Source organism: Aythya marila (genome assembly GCF_965140915.1).
Source record: "Aythya marila genome assembly, chromosome: 19".
Lineage (NCBI taxonomy): Eukaryota > Metazoa > Chordata > Aves > Anseriformes > Anatidae > Aythya > Aythya marila.
Window position 1 is genome coordinate 8,589,953 of NC_139060.1, and position 15,739 is coordinate 8,605,691.

The 15,739-nt window shown below is 41.1% G+C and overlaps 1 protein-coding gene across 9 annotated transcripts in view; it reads right to left on the bottom strand.

Annotated features, from left to right (window-relative positions):
• The window catches only part of SPTAN1 (spectrin alpha, non-erythrocytic 1), a 50,430-nt gene that overhangs the window by 33,234 nt on the left and 1,457 nt on the right, over positions 1-15,739 (bottom strand). For 8 of the 9 annotated variants that reach the window (XM_082775807.1, XM_082775815.1, XM_082775814.1 and 5 more), the window contains 10 exons: positions 14,024-14,074; positions 8,190-8,429; positions 7,441-7,566; positions 5,006-5,146; positions 3,770-3,916; positions 3,008-3,141; positions 2,211-2,355; positions 1,962-2,116; positions 1,089-1,224; positions 437-538 (listed from right to left, as the gene is read on the bottom strand). In XM_082775807.1, the coding sequence (XP_082631933.1) occupies positions 437-538; positions 1,089-1,224; positions 1,962-2,116; positions 2,211-2,355; positions 3,008-3,141; positions 3,770-3,916; positions 5,006-5,146; positions 7,441-7,566; positions 8,190-8,429; positions 14,024-14,056 (1,359 nt within the window). In that variant the 5' untranslated portion in view covers positions 14,057-14,074. Of the gene's footprint in view, positions 1-436; positions 539-1,088; positions 1,225-1,961; positions 2,117-2,210; positions 2,356-3,007; positions 3,142-3,769; positions 3,917-5,005; positions 5,147-7,440; positions 7,567-8,189; positions 8,430-14,023; positions 14,075-15,739 lie in introns of those variants that run through there. The other variant, XM_082775809.1, reaches the window with a different exon arrangement.

Consider the following 15,739-nt stretch of genomic DNA (forward strand, 5'->3'; position numbering starts at 1 on the left):
CTCCAAAGTCTCTTTGACCCATTCAATTAATGGCTTTTAAACCATCACATTGACCATATTTTAATAAGGTTTCATGAGAGGCCTCATTGGTTTGAAAACCAACATTTAGAAATACTAAATATTTACTGTCATTTTTGGTAGCAAATCCAGACCTAGATAAACAAGTAACTAATTTTTTGTGAGGAAAAACAGTACTATCTATTAGGAATTACTAGCATAAAAGTTCTAATAATTTCTGCTAATAGATCAGTGGAAACTGTCAATCTGAGAATGAAAAGAACAGATTACTAAAATGCATGAAAAAAAGGTTTTTAACCTAGAGGGACAATACTTTACAGCTTACGATCTTAACCAGAAATGAACTTCTAATTTAAGGAATGCAGAAGAAAAAAGACAGATTCTTCTAGAAGCCCTCGCTCTCAAGGGGTCAACTTACCTTTTCTTTAACTTCATCTGAAGCATAGTGCCCAGCAGCAAGCAAAGCCTGTCCAGACTCATCAGCAGATTTGAAGCTATCTTCATGGGCATCAATTTCTCCCTATGAAATGCAAAGTGAATAAGTTGTTTTTACAAGTTAGCTTAGCATAGTTTCAGAACATGAAAACGACTGTTGAAAATAACAGACACAACAGCCTGGATACCTAAATTATAAATATTAAACTATCTGCAAATACATCACACTGAACGTGAAAGCTAGAATCAAATGTATCACCTTACAATGAAGATAAGGCAAGTATAAATTCATATGTTAAACAGAAACTAAGGGTTGGTTTCAAGCTGCATTCTTTCTTATGGCAATTCCTCCTGACAGAGGATTAACACAGTTGTTAGTCCAACTGATTGCTATCAGGTCTAATTATTTTTGATAAATTACCACCATAAGCACTCTTAAATACTTACTTATTAGTGTATAAACTTGCTATCAAGAACCACAAAGTACAGAATCTTAAATCGGAACAGACAGCAACCCATACTGCATGATCAAAGGCCTTTAGTGATACAACATTAGCAGCTCTGACTCAGAGACTGCGTTAAACACACAAATCAGTCTTTAAGTGTTGCTGACTGGATTTGGCTAACCATTATACCTTATGTTCCTGATGTCTATCTAGAAGGGCTTCTGCTCCAGCCACGTCATTGGCAAGTTCATCTGCATTTATCAGAGCCTTCATCTCAGTTACCCAGCTAGTGAGGTCTCGGAAGTCCGCCAGAAAGCGCTGCAACCTTATAAAAACAACAGAAAAAATGGCTGGGAAACATTTGTAGGCACAGTTTCTCAATCCTTACCCCAAAGATAGGGGTTACAAACATAAAAGCTGTTCCTCAGGTTGAAAGCAGACAAGACAATACCAAAATGCAATTAGAACATTAAATAAATAAGCTCTCAACCTAATAAAAGAGTCTTTTAAAGTCAGGAAAATGCTAAGTTTAAAAACAAGTGGGATACCTTTTGATAGTTCTCCAAGATATGTTTTGCATATAACTTACATTGAAAGGAAAATGAATACTCTTATATATATGCCTGTACGCTGAAGACAACAGATACCAAGACAGTTCTCAGCGTGTCTTAAGATAGCCCAGGGGACTGCTTCTGTCACAATCACGTGTGTGTGTGTGTGTGGTAGACTGACAGAAAATTTCAACTGCACGTACCTCAGCCTCAGAACAAACAAACAAATTCTCAGATTCCTTTCAGCATGTCTTTACAATTACTGCCTTTGGCATATGCTTAACACTCATCAGAAAAAGTGATCAGTTTCTGATTCTCTTTTAAATTTGCTGTCAAATGATTTGACTACTGTATATTGTTCGGTGAACAAGGCTATTTCTGAAAATATATACCATAATCATCCCCAAATTTTGTAGTCTCCCTTTCTTCCCCTCCAACAGTACTATTATCAAATTTGAAGAAGGAAGCAGGGAAAGCAAAAAAGGCTGTTTTGGCAAGACAGTATTCCTACCTGTAGGAGTCATTAAGGCGAGCATGCCTCTCTGCTGCCAGAGTTCGGATCTGTTCCCAGTTGGCAATGAGTTCCTCCCGTTTCACTTGAATTTGAGAAGCATTTATTGGGTGAGACTGCTGCAAACGGTCAGCTTCTGCACAAAGGGCCTTAACCTAAACCCAGTGACAAACAGTGAGTAAGCTTCTAGCCTTTTACAAGCAGGTTACATAGTTTAAATCGTAGGTAAAATGCATCTCTTATGGGTACCTTATCTTCCAAAGCTGCAAGATCTCTTTCCAGGCCTTCATGCTTACGCAGCAAAGCCTGTACACTGGCCAAGTCTCTGCCAAAATCATCTGAAGCCATCAACTGCCCTTTCTCCTTAATCCAGCTGATAGTTTCATCCACATCCCTTCAAAAGAAAGCACAAGCTGAAAGCAGTCTACCTTTTACGGAAAAGGTAGGATGTTTTCACTTATCACAGGCATACTGGCAATTCAAATCCATATATAAACACTGAAGCCAAATGCAATTTAAAAAAATGAATATATATATATGTATACATATAATTTTTAATCTCAAAAAGCCTTCAAGTGTATTTGCAGGCCATTCTTCAGATGCTTTCATGAGATGCAAACAAGGAATTATAGCACCACTGGTCCATTTTCCACTTTGGACCCTTCTCCAATTTAATTAAGGCAAACTTCAAAAAATAACATAAAGAGCAGATGAGAACAATTGGACTGACAGCTAGCCAACTACAGAAAAAATAGCCTCTTGTGGCTCATATAAGATGGAACTGGGGGAAGAAGCTCTCAGAGTAAAACGGTGAGAAAACTGCCATGAGCAAGAATGAACAGAACTGCCAGGTAGTGAAAACCTAAATCAGAAGGACTGTTCTAAGGGAATTCTAGAACAAGGTCCTCATTCAAAGAATCACGAGGAAGAATAAAACAAAAACAGACAACGGTAGCACTTCTCACATTACTGGTTGTAGCTGAATGAATCATTAGACATCCACATGAATATAAAATCAACTTCAGCAGACCCAGCCAGGATCATACCTGTTGAAGCGCTGAACTTCAGCTGCCCCAAAAAGTTTTCCTTGCCTCTGAAGGGCAAGCCCCTTAAGACGCTGCCAGCTCGCATTTACTTCATCCTGTTTGGACTTTATAAGTTCCTCCTCAGGGTGCTGTTCCTAGTAAACAAAGGAAAAATGCTATTTCCGTGTATTCCAGGGCTTTATATCCATTGACAAAACCTCAAAACACCACTGTTTTCCAAGAAATCAATTTACAATTACTGTAGTTTCCACATGAGCTCTCGGTTCAATAGTTTTCCTAAAGCACCACTGTGTAAACATTCAATATTCTTGCAATAGTCTAAGTTTTCCTATGAACTAATTAGACAACAGGAAGAGGGCTGTAAACAATATCTATTTTTTCCTGGATTTTTTTCCAGTACTGTGCAGTCTCCACCCTTGCTCAAGCTCCAGATGACATAGTAGAAGAGAAGATATGGAAAACTTGGTTGTCCAAGGGAAACACCTTTAAACTCAAATATTACAATTTGTCTTACAAATCACTACTCTCCACATTTTCATCAACCTTCTCAGTGGAGGCAGTTACTCAAACTGTACAGCAAAAAACACATGAATTGGATGATAGCCCCTGAAGGTTAAAATAGCCATGTCTCCAACACATACACAGTAAAATTATAAATGTCTCCTACCAAACTGGCAGGGGAGGGAAGGAAGTTGCAGACAAAAGCTTGCTGTGTTATGCCAGACTTGCCAGGAGAGATTTTCAACACACATGAATGTTTACCTGGATAAGTTTGCCAGCAAACTGGTTCACTTCGTTTACTCTTTCCTCATGAGCTGCAAGGTCTGTCTGGAACTCTTCAAACTTCTTTTGCAAAACTTCAACATGCTCTAAGTCCTGGCCAAGCTCTTCTGAGGTCACTATTGCTTCCTAGCATGATGGAAAAAAAAAAAAAAAAGTATATTTCAGTATAACTTATGAGAAATCACAACCAGAAATCAGAAAGCAAATTGTGCTAATTTTGGAATAGGCCAAGGAGAGTTACAATCACTGTGTTTAAAATCATATGTAAAAATATCTTCCTTCAAAATATAAATACCTCCCACCCCACACCTTTACTTTAGAACATTCTGGATCGCTATGGGTCCATTTTCAAGTCATTAAATACAACAAATCCCATTATCATAGGTTCTCTGTTCTGTGTGTGATGATCATGACTACAACAACACAGTTACTGAAACAAAATACGCATGGAAAAAACATACTTTTATAACAACAAAATAATTGGCTATGCAGTGACTAGAATTTGTTTACATTTTTAGATTATTTATGGGCTTTTGCCCATATTATCTATATTCTCATGCAAGATTTCTTTAAGAAAATTGCATCGTCAGATTCTGTAACAGTTACACAGGGTTTAATGATTGAACCCACAGTGACACAAAATACCAAGCTATCATTAAGAAAACCCAGATGATTATTTTGTGGCTTTTCTTGATATTGTGGTTTGCGGTCTGTTTCCTCAAAGTTCAAAGAATCAAAAGCCAATAGTTCTCTTGTAGCAAATGTCCTTTCAATGTGCATCTAAAGACATTCCAGTCATAAGAAATTACGTACATAGAGCTTGCTGGTTAGGCTGGCCACTTTCTATAATAAATCATTGAGAATATTAACAAAAATTTGCCTTTACGTGTTGAAGTCTTCCCTTACAGAAAATTTGATTGCTATGATAATTATGAAGGTCTTCTTAAAGCAAAGAAGAGACCTGATTAAGTTTAGCTATGCTCTCCAACATGCAGGCTTCCTCTCTTCCTCTAGTACCTTTTTTAAGTGGCTGCAAAAGAACAGTGGTTTGCAGATGTACTGCTTAGACAATATAAATAAACTAAATAAAATGTATTAGTGCCTTTAAAAGCTTTGTTTGTCTACCTGAACTCCAGCAACTGTATGTCGATATATTTGCATACAAATGCATCAGATTTTCCCTTGAGAACACAGTAAACGCAGGTAATAATATACCTTGTCATTGATCCAGTCCAAGACATCTTCGCATTCCCGTAAGTACTGCACCAGCTTTTGTGCTTGCAACAGTTTGACTCCCTTCTCTCTCATTTTTTCCAAGAGTAATTCCCATAGCCGGTGCAGCTCCTGCAGCCGAGTCTAGAACAATAGAATGGTGATATTAAAATCCTGTAGCAGATGAGATTAAATTTATTCCCTTCTTGTTCTTAAAAATAAGATATTTTTTTCCCCAAAGTTTTATGTTCCTAAATCTTACATTAGACAAAGGGTGGAAAAACGTCATTAAGTTTTCATCTCGAGTAATTAGTTTTCAAATGATACAAAATGATACAACAACACAAAGCTAGAAATTACTGAACTGAGCATTCTTGTTTCAAGTCGAACTTGTGCCACTTTACAGTATTTTCACCGTTCCTCTTAGCACCAGTCAGCTAATATATTTAGCCAACAGTGTTAAGTAATATAACACTGAAGTGCTAGGAGCAATTACTAGGTTTAATATTGAGTCTTTATGGCTACACTCTGCCTTCCAAAACATTTGGGAGCAACTATATATTTTATAGACAATTAAAAGAAAAACCACACTCCCACACAGGGACACAACTTGCAAAACAGGAAAGTATCTGCTCCACCCAGCATCTCTAACGCTTTGCTCATCTAGATCTGAAACTTGAAAGTCACGCTAGAGAAGCTTTTGAACATCGAGCATGGGTGGATACATCTTTAATCCACTTAGAAAGTTCAGTTAGGTAGGTTTCAAGGGAAGAAAAAGCCCACACTACTCCATTTCCTAGCACTGCCCCCAAAGGATAGTGCAAACTGTCAGCCAAGGAGGAAAGAAGATACTGCAAACAGGAGTTGCACTGCACAGCCGAAAGTTTCACCTACTCGTAAGTGGAGCCCAACTTGGGTGGCAGTTACTATTGGGCGCTGTGCAGTCCTGTACGGCGTGAAAGACTGAACCATTAAAAAACAAATTATCACTCCAAGCAGAACACGAGTAAGAACTGACATTGAGCAGCACAGCTAAGATGCAGCATTATTTAAGGTCACTCATCCAAAAGCATTTTTTTCTATTAGCAGTATAGATTATGTGGTCACAATGAGATTTCTAAAATTATAATTGCCTTAGAATGTTTTATTAAATAACATATGAAGAAGTACTTCTGCTTTCCTTAGTCACTACTTTCATAATCTCATTATGTGCCTGAAAAGTTCTCAGTTAAGTTTTGATAATCACTACAAAAATACCACAGGTGTTTTTCTTTTCAAAAGTTAAACCGGCTCACATCCAAAACATATAAAAGATTATTTAAATAACTCTAAGTACACAGACATAACCAACACTGAAGCAAGTTCACTGAGGCCCAGAAACAGCAGATCTAACAAAATTAGGCCTAGAAAAGAAGTTGCTGTACAAAAACAAAAATTAGCTTTTAATTGTGGGGTATGTGAATGTATGTACCTGCACAGATATACAGGAATAAGAAAACCCTAATAATATCCAGAGAAAAATGAGAATACATAGAAGAAGGAAAAGAGTAGAAGGTAACTCTTAAGGCCTTATTTAAAAGTTATAATTGTTCAAACTTAAAAAAAATGTGATTATCACTCAAATATTGTCAAGTGTAATCCTGCCTTGTGTGGCAATGAATATTTAAAAAATGCATGACATTGCATTGCACAGGTTGGGAGATTCCAGAAGAAATTAAAAACAATCACAGATCTCAGAAAGGGTCTGAAGGAAGCTTACTGCCTGCTAGTGCGAGGCACCTGTCCTACGAGGCTTTCCCTGCTGCACACACAGGGCTGTACTTGGAGCTCATACAAAAAGCTGTGGAATGCAAATTCAAAGAGGGTCGGACGTGCAGCCAGTACAGCTTAACCACAAGGTTAAGATCACCAGAGACCTGGTCTGGGTCAGAGCAGACAGAAATTAAATCTCTGAAGTTTACTGATGAGGTTGTGTGTATTACTTATAATTATTATTGTAGAAAATTAGTGTTATATAGCAAAAAATGCGTTTCTTTTTTTCAAATCAAAAACTATGCAATGCCCCTGACATCAGGCCTCGTGAATTTGCTGCTTCTTGATAGTGTGCCATTTTGGGAATAATCACAAGCATAATTAATCATCTGCCTTGTGACTTTCAACATGTCTTTGAATTTCTGATGATTTTCCTGTCCAAGTTCCTGGACTCAATAGGCAGACAGCTCACTTACAAACTGGATCCAAGAAAAGATAAGAGCTTGGTGCTCAGCGGAAAAGAAATGTCTGTAAAGCTTTTGAAATACAAATTATCTTGCGATTTCACTAGTCAAATTATCGGTAGAATTTCTGAAAGTGTTTTAGAACATAGAGCTATCTGTGTAACATACAAAAAGTCTTAAAGGAAAAGCCTGTAAGAGGGAAAAGATCGTTTTAAAACTCACTCGTATGGTTTCAGATGCAAAATGGCTTTCATTGATCATCTGATTTCCAGTCTCGTCCAGTTTAACAATAGCCCCTGAATTGGCCTGCACCTCAGCTTCAAAGGCTTGGTGCTTCTGCAGCTTTCCCTGCAAACAGAACATCAAAGAACATGGCTGAGATCTGATGCACGGCCCTCCCCCACATATCCCAGCATCAAGATTTTTAGTGTATTCTGTGCATATTTAGTACTGAAAAACAAACAATAAAATAGCGCAGTTGAAGTCATAGCTGTACCATATGTTTCACAGTGGATACAAGCATCCCAAATTTCAGATATTTCATTATTGTATTTGCTCTTGTACATGAGAGTGTTCAAACATCTGAGAACCCATCAGCTAGTTCCACCCACACGAGTTAATTTTCTACAAATAGCCTTTTTGTGGAAACAATAAGAATTATTTCACATTTATTTACAGAGCCAAAAAGCCCAACAAATTCTAGGACTAATCCCTGCTGGTTTTACACTACATTGCACTGAATAGCATTTTCTACTCCGATTTAGCATATAATCCATTATTAGAAATATTCCAATTATATCAGCAAAGAAACCGGGCTTTTAAAGAATACTTTGCAAGGCTGCATGTATTTGCATCCATCTTTCCTCACTACTCTCAGATGAAGCTACATTTCTGCTTTAGTTCTGTCTATTCCAGTTGACCTGGTATGCCCTAATATTAGTAGTAGAACATAAAATGGCAGTAGGACTTGCCTGTAAATTGCTTGGGTCTTTGTAATTTTCATCAGATGCTATCTGGAGTTTCTCTTGGATCCATTTTTCAAGCTCATCTGCATCACGCTGGAAAAACTGGAATCGATAAGAATCTTCAAGTTTTTGGCGCCTGAGAGAAGATAGTTCCTTGAACCTGTGGTAACGGTCCAAAACTTGTTGACGCCTTTCTTGGATGTCTTCTGCTGTTTCCAACACTTTCACACCACTTGGATCCATTTTCTGGAAGCCAAATAAACCTCAGTTAACATTCTGTTTGTATTATAAACCAAAGGTAGGGAAGGAAGAAATCCATGAAAGAACCTGTTTTTTTTTGTGTGTGTGTTTTCTGTTGCTGTTTTTTTTTTAATCACACGTGGTTCATATATAGTCTTACTCTGTATGCGCAGATATGTATATAAAATATAAATATTATACACAGAAATAAATGAAAACACACTTCTAGCAGAAAACCATGGGAAAAGAGGATTGACAAAGTCATTTAACATCAACCTGTCTTAGAAAAATACGGCTGCTGTATATCGGCCATCTCAAATTGTGTTATGCAAGCATCCAACACAAATTATAAAATGTGCTTTAAAAATGTGTTTGCGCACATATGTGTATATACGTCTGTGTATATATATATACATGCAGATATATAAATGCAAGATGTTTCTTGTACATCTAGTACAACGTGGAAACATTTTATTTAAAATACTGAATATAGATAAACTAATTAATATATATTATATTAATTTATGACTATTTCTTAAAGGACAGCTAACCGGCCCCCAGAAGTACATATATACACATATATACACATATATACATATATTATACATGCATGTATATACACATGTGTGACACATGTCTAACCCCTGCTCTCGCAGACAATTAGGAAGTTATGAACCCACCCCGCCACTCCCTACACAAGCTTTGAAAAGCCAATACCAAGACTCACATTGCGTTTCACAGATCTGATGTTGTGAGCAGACAAGGAATTCAAGGAGCATTTCATATGCCTAACGATCCTGCTGACTGAAAACCTTTACGCACTGCTTTACACACTACGACCTGGTATTTTTACCGCAGCCACCAAAGAACTGATTATTGCTCTGCTTTATCTATCTAGGGTTCTATTAAAACTGGGGTAACCTTTACTTTTTAATTCCTAAACATTCAAAATGCAATTTGATTTTCAATAAGTGTACGCATTAGGACAGAAGCGTTACACCAATTAAAGAGCAGACTCATTACGGTCACTGGAGTCTGGACACCGAGGCAGTCATTTGCCAACCCGCTGTGCATATCAAGAGGCTGTTGCAACAAACACTCTGCGCGTGAACAATTGCGCGGTTGATGTCTGGGTGTCCAAGTGTTTACACGGATAGCGCAGTCAATGCTTTTATTATAAATGTGAGCACCGAACTAAACGTGCTTCCCATCAATGCTATCAAGTAGGAAGAAGAAACGACGTGTGGAAGCGCACATCGAAAGACACAGACGAGCTCTAAACTACGCTGCTAGATATTCAATTATGTTATTTAGTCGTTAGCTAGCTGCACGCTTTAATTAGAGCCATATCTTGCATAATGCTATGAAAAACCCCACGGGTTGGAACGCTATCTCCAGGGCCATGTTTGCTGTTTGGTTTCCAAGCACTCGTAGAGGGCCCATCTGATAGAAGGGAACATATGGGGGCGAGCTCACACGTCCCCAGCTCCCTCCCCGCAGTCCCACCCCGCGCAGGGCAGCGTTCTGGCAGCAGTTGTTACTCCGGTGAACTCTGAGCCCCGACTGCATTGCGGCACTTTAAGGAAGGAAGGAAGAAAAATTCAGCTTTGTTTTCTCCTCCAGGCCTGCGTGTTTCATTCCTTACTGCCAAAAGGGGCGAGGAAAATACGGTCTGTGGGGGCTGTGCAGTTCATTTGGGTTCATCTGGCAGGGGTACCAATGGCTCCACTTGATTGGGGAATTAGAGTTTTAAAAGACCGAATCCTGAACACAGCCTGAGCTCAACCATAGCTGTTTTCCTGGGAAAGCGGCCGTTTCGAGTGCTGCTTCACGCTGCCTTCCCCTACAGACAGACAGCAGGCGAGAAAAGATGTTACTGCTAAAAGACTTCCTTGCCTGTGCTGCTACATTGTGTTTGAATCCAGCAACTCTTTTCTTATTTTTAACAGAATGTGTTCAGGAGAAACACAGTGGCAGACAGCCCAAACTGCCCACTGTATCCTATCTTGCCCCTCGTTCTGGTGAAGGGCATTACCAGGAAAAAACGAAACCCTGCTTGGTCTTAGGAACGCCATGCAGTCAGCCTGTGTGCTGGTATTAGAAACAACCCCCACAGGCCAAATGATTTCAAATCGCTTTAAATTATTATTTCAAATGATTAAATTAGATTATTTAAATTAGTAAGTCATTTAAATTATTCAAATTGCTAAACTATTTTACATTAGAAGAAAGAAGGAGGCCTCCTGCGCTTTAGCCCGGTAGCTGGTTTGCCTCTCACCACACAAATCATGCAATCTGGCCCATCTTTTTGCTGGAATTGGTTAAAAGAAAGGCTCCCTTTATAACTACAGCAAGTCGAGCTAGTCAATTGTAAAAGAAGTGCTTTGGTCTAGCAATAATAGACTGTTCTTTCCTGCAGCACATCAGCTGACGTCAGCGAGCGGCCGCGGTGCCAAAACGCGATCAGCAGCCACTGGGGAGCTCTGAACTCCAAAGTCATCGATGCTGCAGAGTGGTGCAGCCTACCTCCGGCGCTTCCAGGCGAGAGCTGCAGCACCCCCCTGGAACACAAAGCCATTCTCTGAGATGTTTCTAAGCCGTTTTGGTTCAACTGCATCACCTGGTTTTTAGCCTAGAGAAGAGAAGGCTCCGGGGAGACCTTAGGGCTGCTGCCAGTGTTAAAAGGGGGCTGCAGGGAGGGTCTCTGCATCAGGGAGAGGGGTAACAGGATAAAGGGGAATGGCTTTAAGCTACCCAAGGGCTTAGATGAGACATGAGGAAGGAATTCTGTATGGTGAGGGCAGTGGAGAAGGCCTTTCCCTGGAAGCACCTGAGGACAGGGCGGGGACAGGGGTCTGGTGGGCGACCCGTGAGCTGCCCCCAGCCCAGGACACGCAGTGAAGCCAGGCTCAGAAAGGCTCAGCCTTCCTCCATCACACACAGCTGCCCTCCCAGCAGCACGGCCGTGGAGAAGAGACAGCCTACCCTCAGCCACCCTTACCCATGCAGCCTGTCCCGGAGCAGACACGGCCCCACCCTGCTGCCGGGCGCAGCCTGCACCGGGCCGATAAGCTCGGATAGAGCCCGAGCCCCAGGTGCCAGGCCCGGGGCTGCTGCTGGCCTCCTGCCTCCACACCAGCAGTCCCTCGCAGCTCGGGGCTGTCTGCCACCCTGCGCCCATGCTGCAGTTTGGAAAGCTGCTCCGCGCTCACGTCTCGCCAAAGGGCGATCAGGAACACTTCGGTGCGCTGGTGCAGTGGTGTTGTTTTTAAAAAAAATAAAGTCTGAGTGAACTGAAGCCAAAATCTGAAGAAGGCAGACCAATAACAACCGGGCTGAGTGCTCTCAGCCGTGAAGCTCAGACCGTCAGCCTGCCCCAAGCCGTCCAAATTGCCCGCTGACACGCGGACGGAGATGCACAGCTGCGGCTAGCGACAGCCACCGCAGTGCAACAGCGGTGATGTCAGCAACATCATTCACGGCGGGCAAACAGCGGCAGCGAGGAGGGTTAGAGAGGAATTAGAGCGATGCCAGCAGGGCTGACACACAAGAGATGTCAGCATTTCCCCCACCAAAAACATCAGGAGGATGTTTCGGGGATTTAAAAAGTCAAACATGACACGCATCGAGCGTGGCACAGTAGATTTTGGCGGATTTTTAAAAACAATTACATGAGGCTTAAAGAATTAAACCACTCTGCCTGAAAAGCAATCAGATATCCGTATATAAAGATCACTATCTGAAGATGTAGTAAAATAATGACTTTCTGGTAAGACAAGTCCTGATGAGTTATGTGCACTCAGCACCCGTCCCTGGTGAGCCCTTTGCTCTCCCTGCCCAAACACTCCCTGCTCCCAGGCATTTCTGGGCTCCTCGCACACTTCTGGGCTCCTCGCTGCCTCCTGTCACCGGAGCCGCCAGCCCTGCGATCCGCCACTCCCTCCCTGCTGGGAGGGGAACGGATTGCTCATCTCTTTCTTGAAGCGAAGGAATGCGAATCCTGATCTTGGAAGCGAAAATAACCTTCGCGAGGAAAGGACGGAGGGGAAAAAGCAGGGCACGCTTCTCTCATTTGCATTTGTTCTGCAGGCAGCTTCCTCAAACGGCTGGGTAAGAAGCAGGCCGCCAGGTACACCTCAGACAAAACCATGGTGACTGTTTGATTTAGTGCTAAATCAGTCTGTGTGAGTCCTGCAGGTGAATAAAGGAGCTTCTGGAAGTGCCAGCTGCTGCTGCTGCTGCTAAGGGAGCTGCAGGAGCACGTCGTGCTACAAAAGCGACCAGAGGATGTCCCGTCGTACACCCTATCCTGCAGATGTCAATGCTACTGGGAGAAAATTAATGCACACTCATTTGGTTTGGTAAGAATTTAAAGCTACAATAAAGAAATGTCAAGGGGATACGTGCAGCAAAACCCTACATCGCCGTACTCCTGGCTGCCATCACAGATCTCCTAAAGACTGTGAAGCCCAAGGCAGAGAATCGAGTGCCTTGGTACGAAAGGAAGATGTGCTGAAGTCGCTGCTGAATTCCTCAGACTCCTAGAGCCCAACCGCAGTGCAGCTGAAATCCTCGCATGCCCCAGAATTTCAGTTTGCATTACAGGAACACAAAAGCTGTGGCGTTTAAACAAAGGTACAAATCAGATTTGAACTGAGGCAGGCTGCAACCCGGTGCTTGAGGCCGATTAGAGGGTTTGTGCACAGCCTTAACTGTGTGCTTCTGAAGCCTGGAAGTCGATCACAAACCTGCTCTTTTAGGCATTCAGTCTTAACATTTTCATTCCACTATTCAAATCAGAGAGCTGCACTAGACAGCCGAACTGCCTGTGTGAATTTGGTGCCTTTATGTTCCAGGTGCTTGGGTTTGGCTTTGTTTTCCATGTCAGACCTCTGACGAAACTATGCAGGGCTGGCAAGGGCTGCGCGCTGCTCCCAGGCTCCTCAGAAAGCAAATCACCTTGACTGCATTGCAGAAACGCAGGTAATGGGATATTATATAATTTATCCAGCATTTTCTCTTCCTAGTTAGCATCTTTTCCTTACAATTTTAATTGTAGCACGTTTGCTATCATTTCCAGATAAAACCTCGTCGCTCGTGTTACCCAGGTGAAGTCTGAGCTCGGTCCACGCATCCTATTTATTTCGCCATCACTGAACTGAGAATGACACACATGAGCAGTTCGAGCACAGCATGGGGATTATAAATTTGTGCAGGCAGATGGAATGGGAACCAAGGCTAACTTCAAACGTTCTGCAATGTAAATCTTATCGTGGTTGATTTTTAGATGTTACAACTAAAAAGATATTGCTCAAGAACTCTTTAGAACAAAAAGCTCTTAGAGAAATAATCCACACCAACAGCCTGAACATGCTGAATGTTCAGACACCATGAAATGTTCACACACCATGCATTACAGAGAGAAGTTAGAAAATTCAGAGTGTTAAAGGAAAGCCAGATCAGACTGAACACTGGAGTACAAATAAAGCGTATGCTGTACAGGACAAACTCCCAGATAAATGGCTTCTTGTTACAAACAGGTCATTGCAATAAAGGCAGGCAAGTGTGGCAATGACACTTCATGCATTATGTGAAAATACCTGGACTTTGACTTTACGAAACGATGACAACATGATGGAGGAATGTAGAGTCTGAAAGGGAGGGGGAAATCGAGATAACATTCAGCTAACTACAAGTGGAAGGACATAGCTCAACTCATTTTTCTCTCTCCAAAATGCATATTCTGTCACAGCACGCATTCCATACTTTCCTGTTGGTTCCTTGCCACATACAACAACTTGGCATTATTGTTACGCAAGCTATTGCAAGCAACAGACCTCCCCATGCAAAAAAGGTTACAATTATCAGCAGGAAAACTTAATTACTTTGGTATGTGCTAACCTCTCCAGTTAATTAAAAAAGCAAACAAACAGCAAAAAAACCTGTAACAATCTGAAGGTCAAAACAGAAAGTAAAGGAAGTTATCTGGACTTGGCAAATGACTCTTCTTGCTACACAGTAATCAAACAGGGTGGCTTAATTTAAAGACACAAATTCCAGGAGAAGGTTTTGGAAAAAAAAAATAATATATATATATATATATATATATATATGCACATATATATGTATATCCAAAGATGTTTACTTTCGATTATCCTAGTAAAAATGAAAAAAAAAAAAAAAAGGAAAAGTAGCAGTTGCAAAAGAAGGTATTCTTTGAGATGGCTCGTTACATAGCTGTTAGGTGTAGCTAATCCGCTAAATATTTAGCTGAAAACTTCCTGCATCCCCCCTAACTCTTGTTTTCCCCATGAGTGTGCTGCAATCCCTGAAGCAGTTCATGGACAACCGCATTTCTGTGTCTGTGCTTGCTGAGGCTGCTGCATATCTCTCCTGGCATTTGCATAGCTTAACGTGTATCGGTTGCAGCAGAGGGAAGGCAGCTTGCCACCCCATTTGATCCATGGTCAGCAATGGGAGCACAATGCTGGATGACGCTTGGCAATCCCCATCGACAGCATCTGCAGTCTGCTCCACCCCATTTTTCTGCTGCCTACACTTCAGGGACAAATGGAAAAAACAAACTCCCACACTATACTAACATGGAGCGGAGAAAAGGGAGGAATTCGTATCATTTCCTCTGATACCGGGGAAACAACCAGTTCCCCTCAAAAAGCAACGCATTTGTGAACAAAACAAGGCAACCCATTAAATATATTAAGTACATAAAAAGAAGACAAGGACACTAAGCTATTTGCTTTAAATTACTAGGGTTAGTTTTAAAAGTAGTAATTGAGAAACAGGGATTTCACACCAGGAGGTACCACCCTGTCTTAAAGAGATGCATGGCTTCTGTGCAAAGGAAAAACATGTAAAGAAGGCTGAAAAGACAGTCTTTGACATTTGGTATTTCTCTTATTACTTTTTTCTAAATTAAAAATACCATAAATATGTTTAACTTCATCTACTATGGATCTTATAGAAGCAAAACCTCTAAATCTGATTAAAAAACAACAGAAATTGAATTTGAATCCAACCTGTCCAGATGTACTTTTCTCCTCCCCCCCCAGCATGAAGGGAAATGAATTACTTCATGTGAACAATGTAACCTGCTATCCTGGTTCAAGTATTTTCCACAGCGTAACAGTTCCATTGCTACAGCTACAGGTCCTGCACACCATGCAGCAGAAAACATCCTATTTTCTAACCTTTTGTTCCTCACCTACAAATCGGGCAGAGCAAATAATGACAAATGAAGATTTCACGGAAGGACGGATTGCTGGCTGCATTTAAATGCACAAAAAGAGCCACACAAC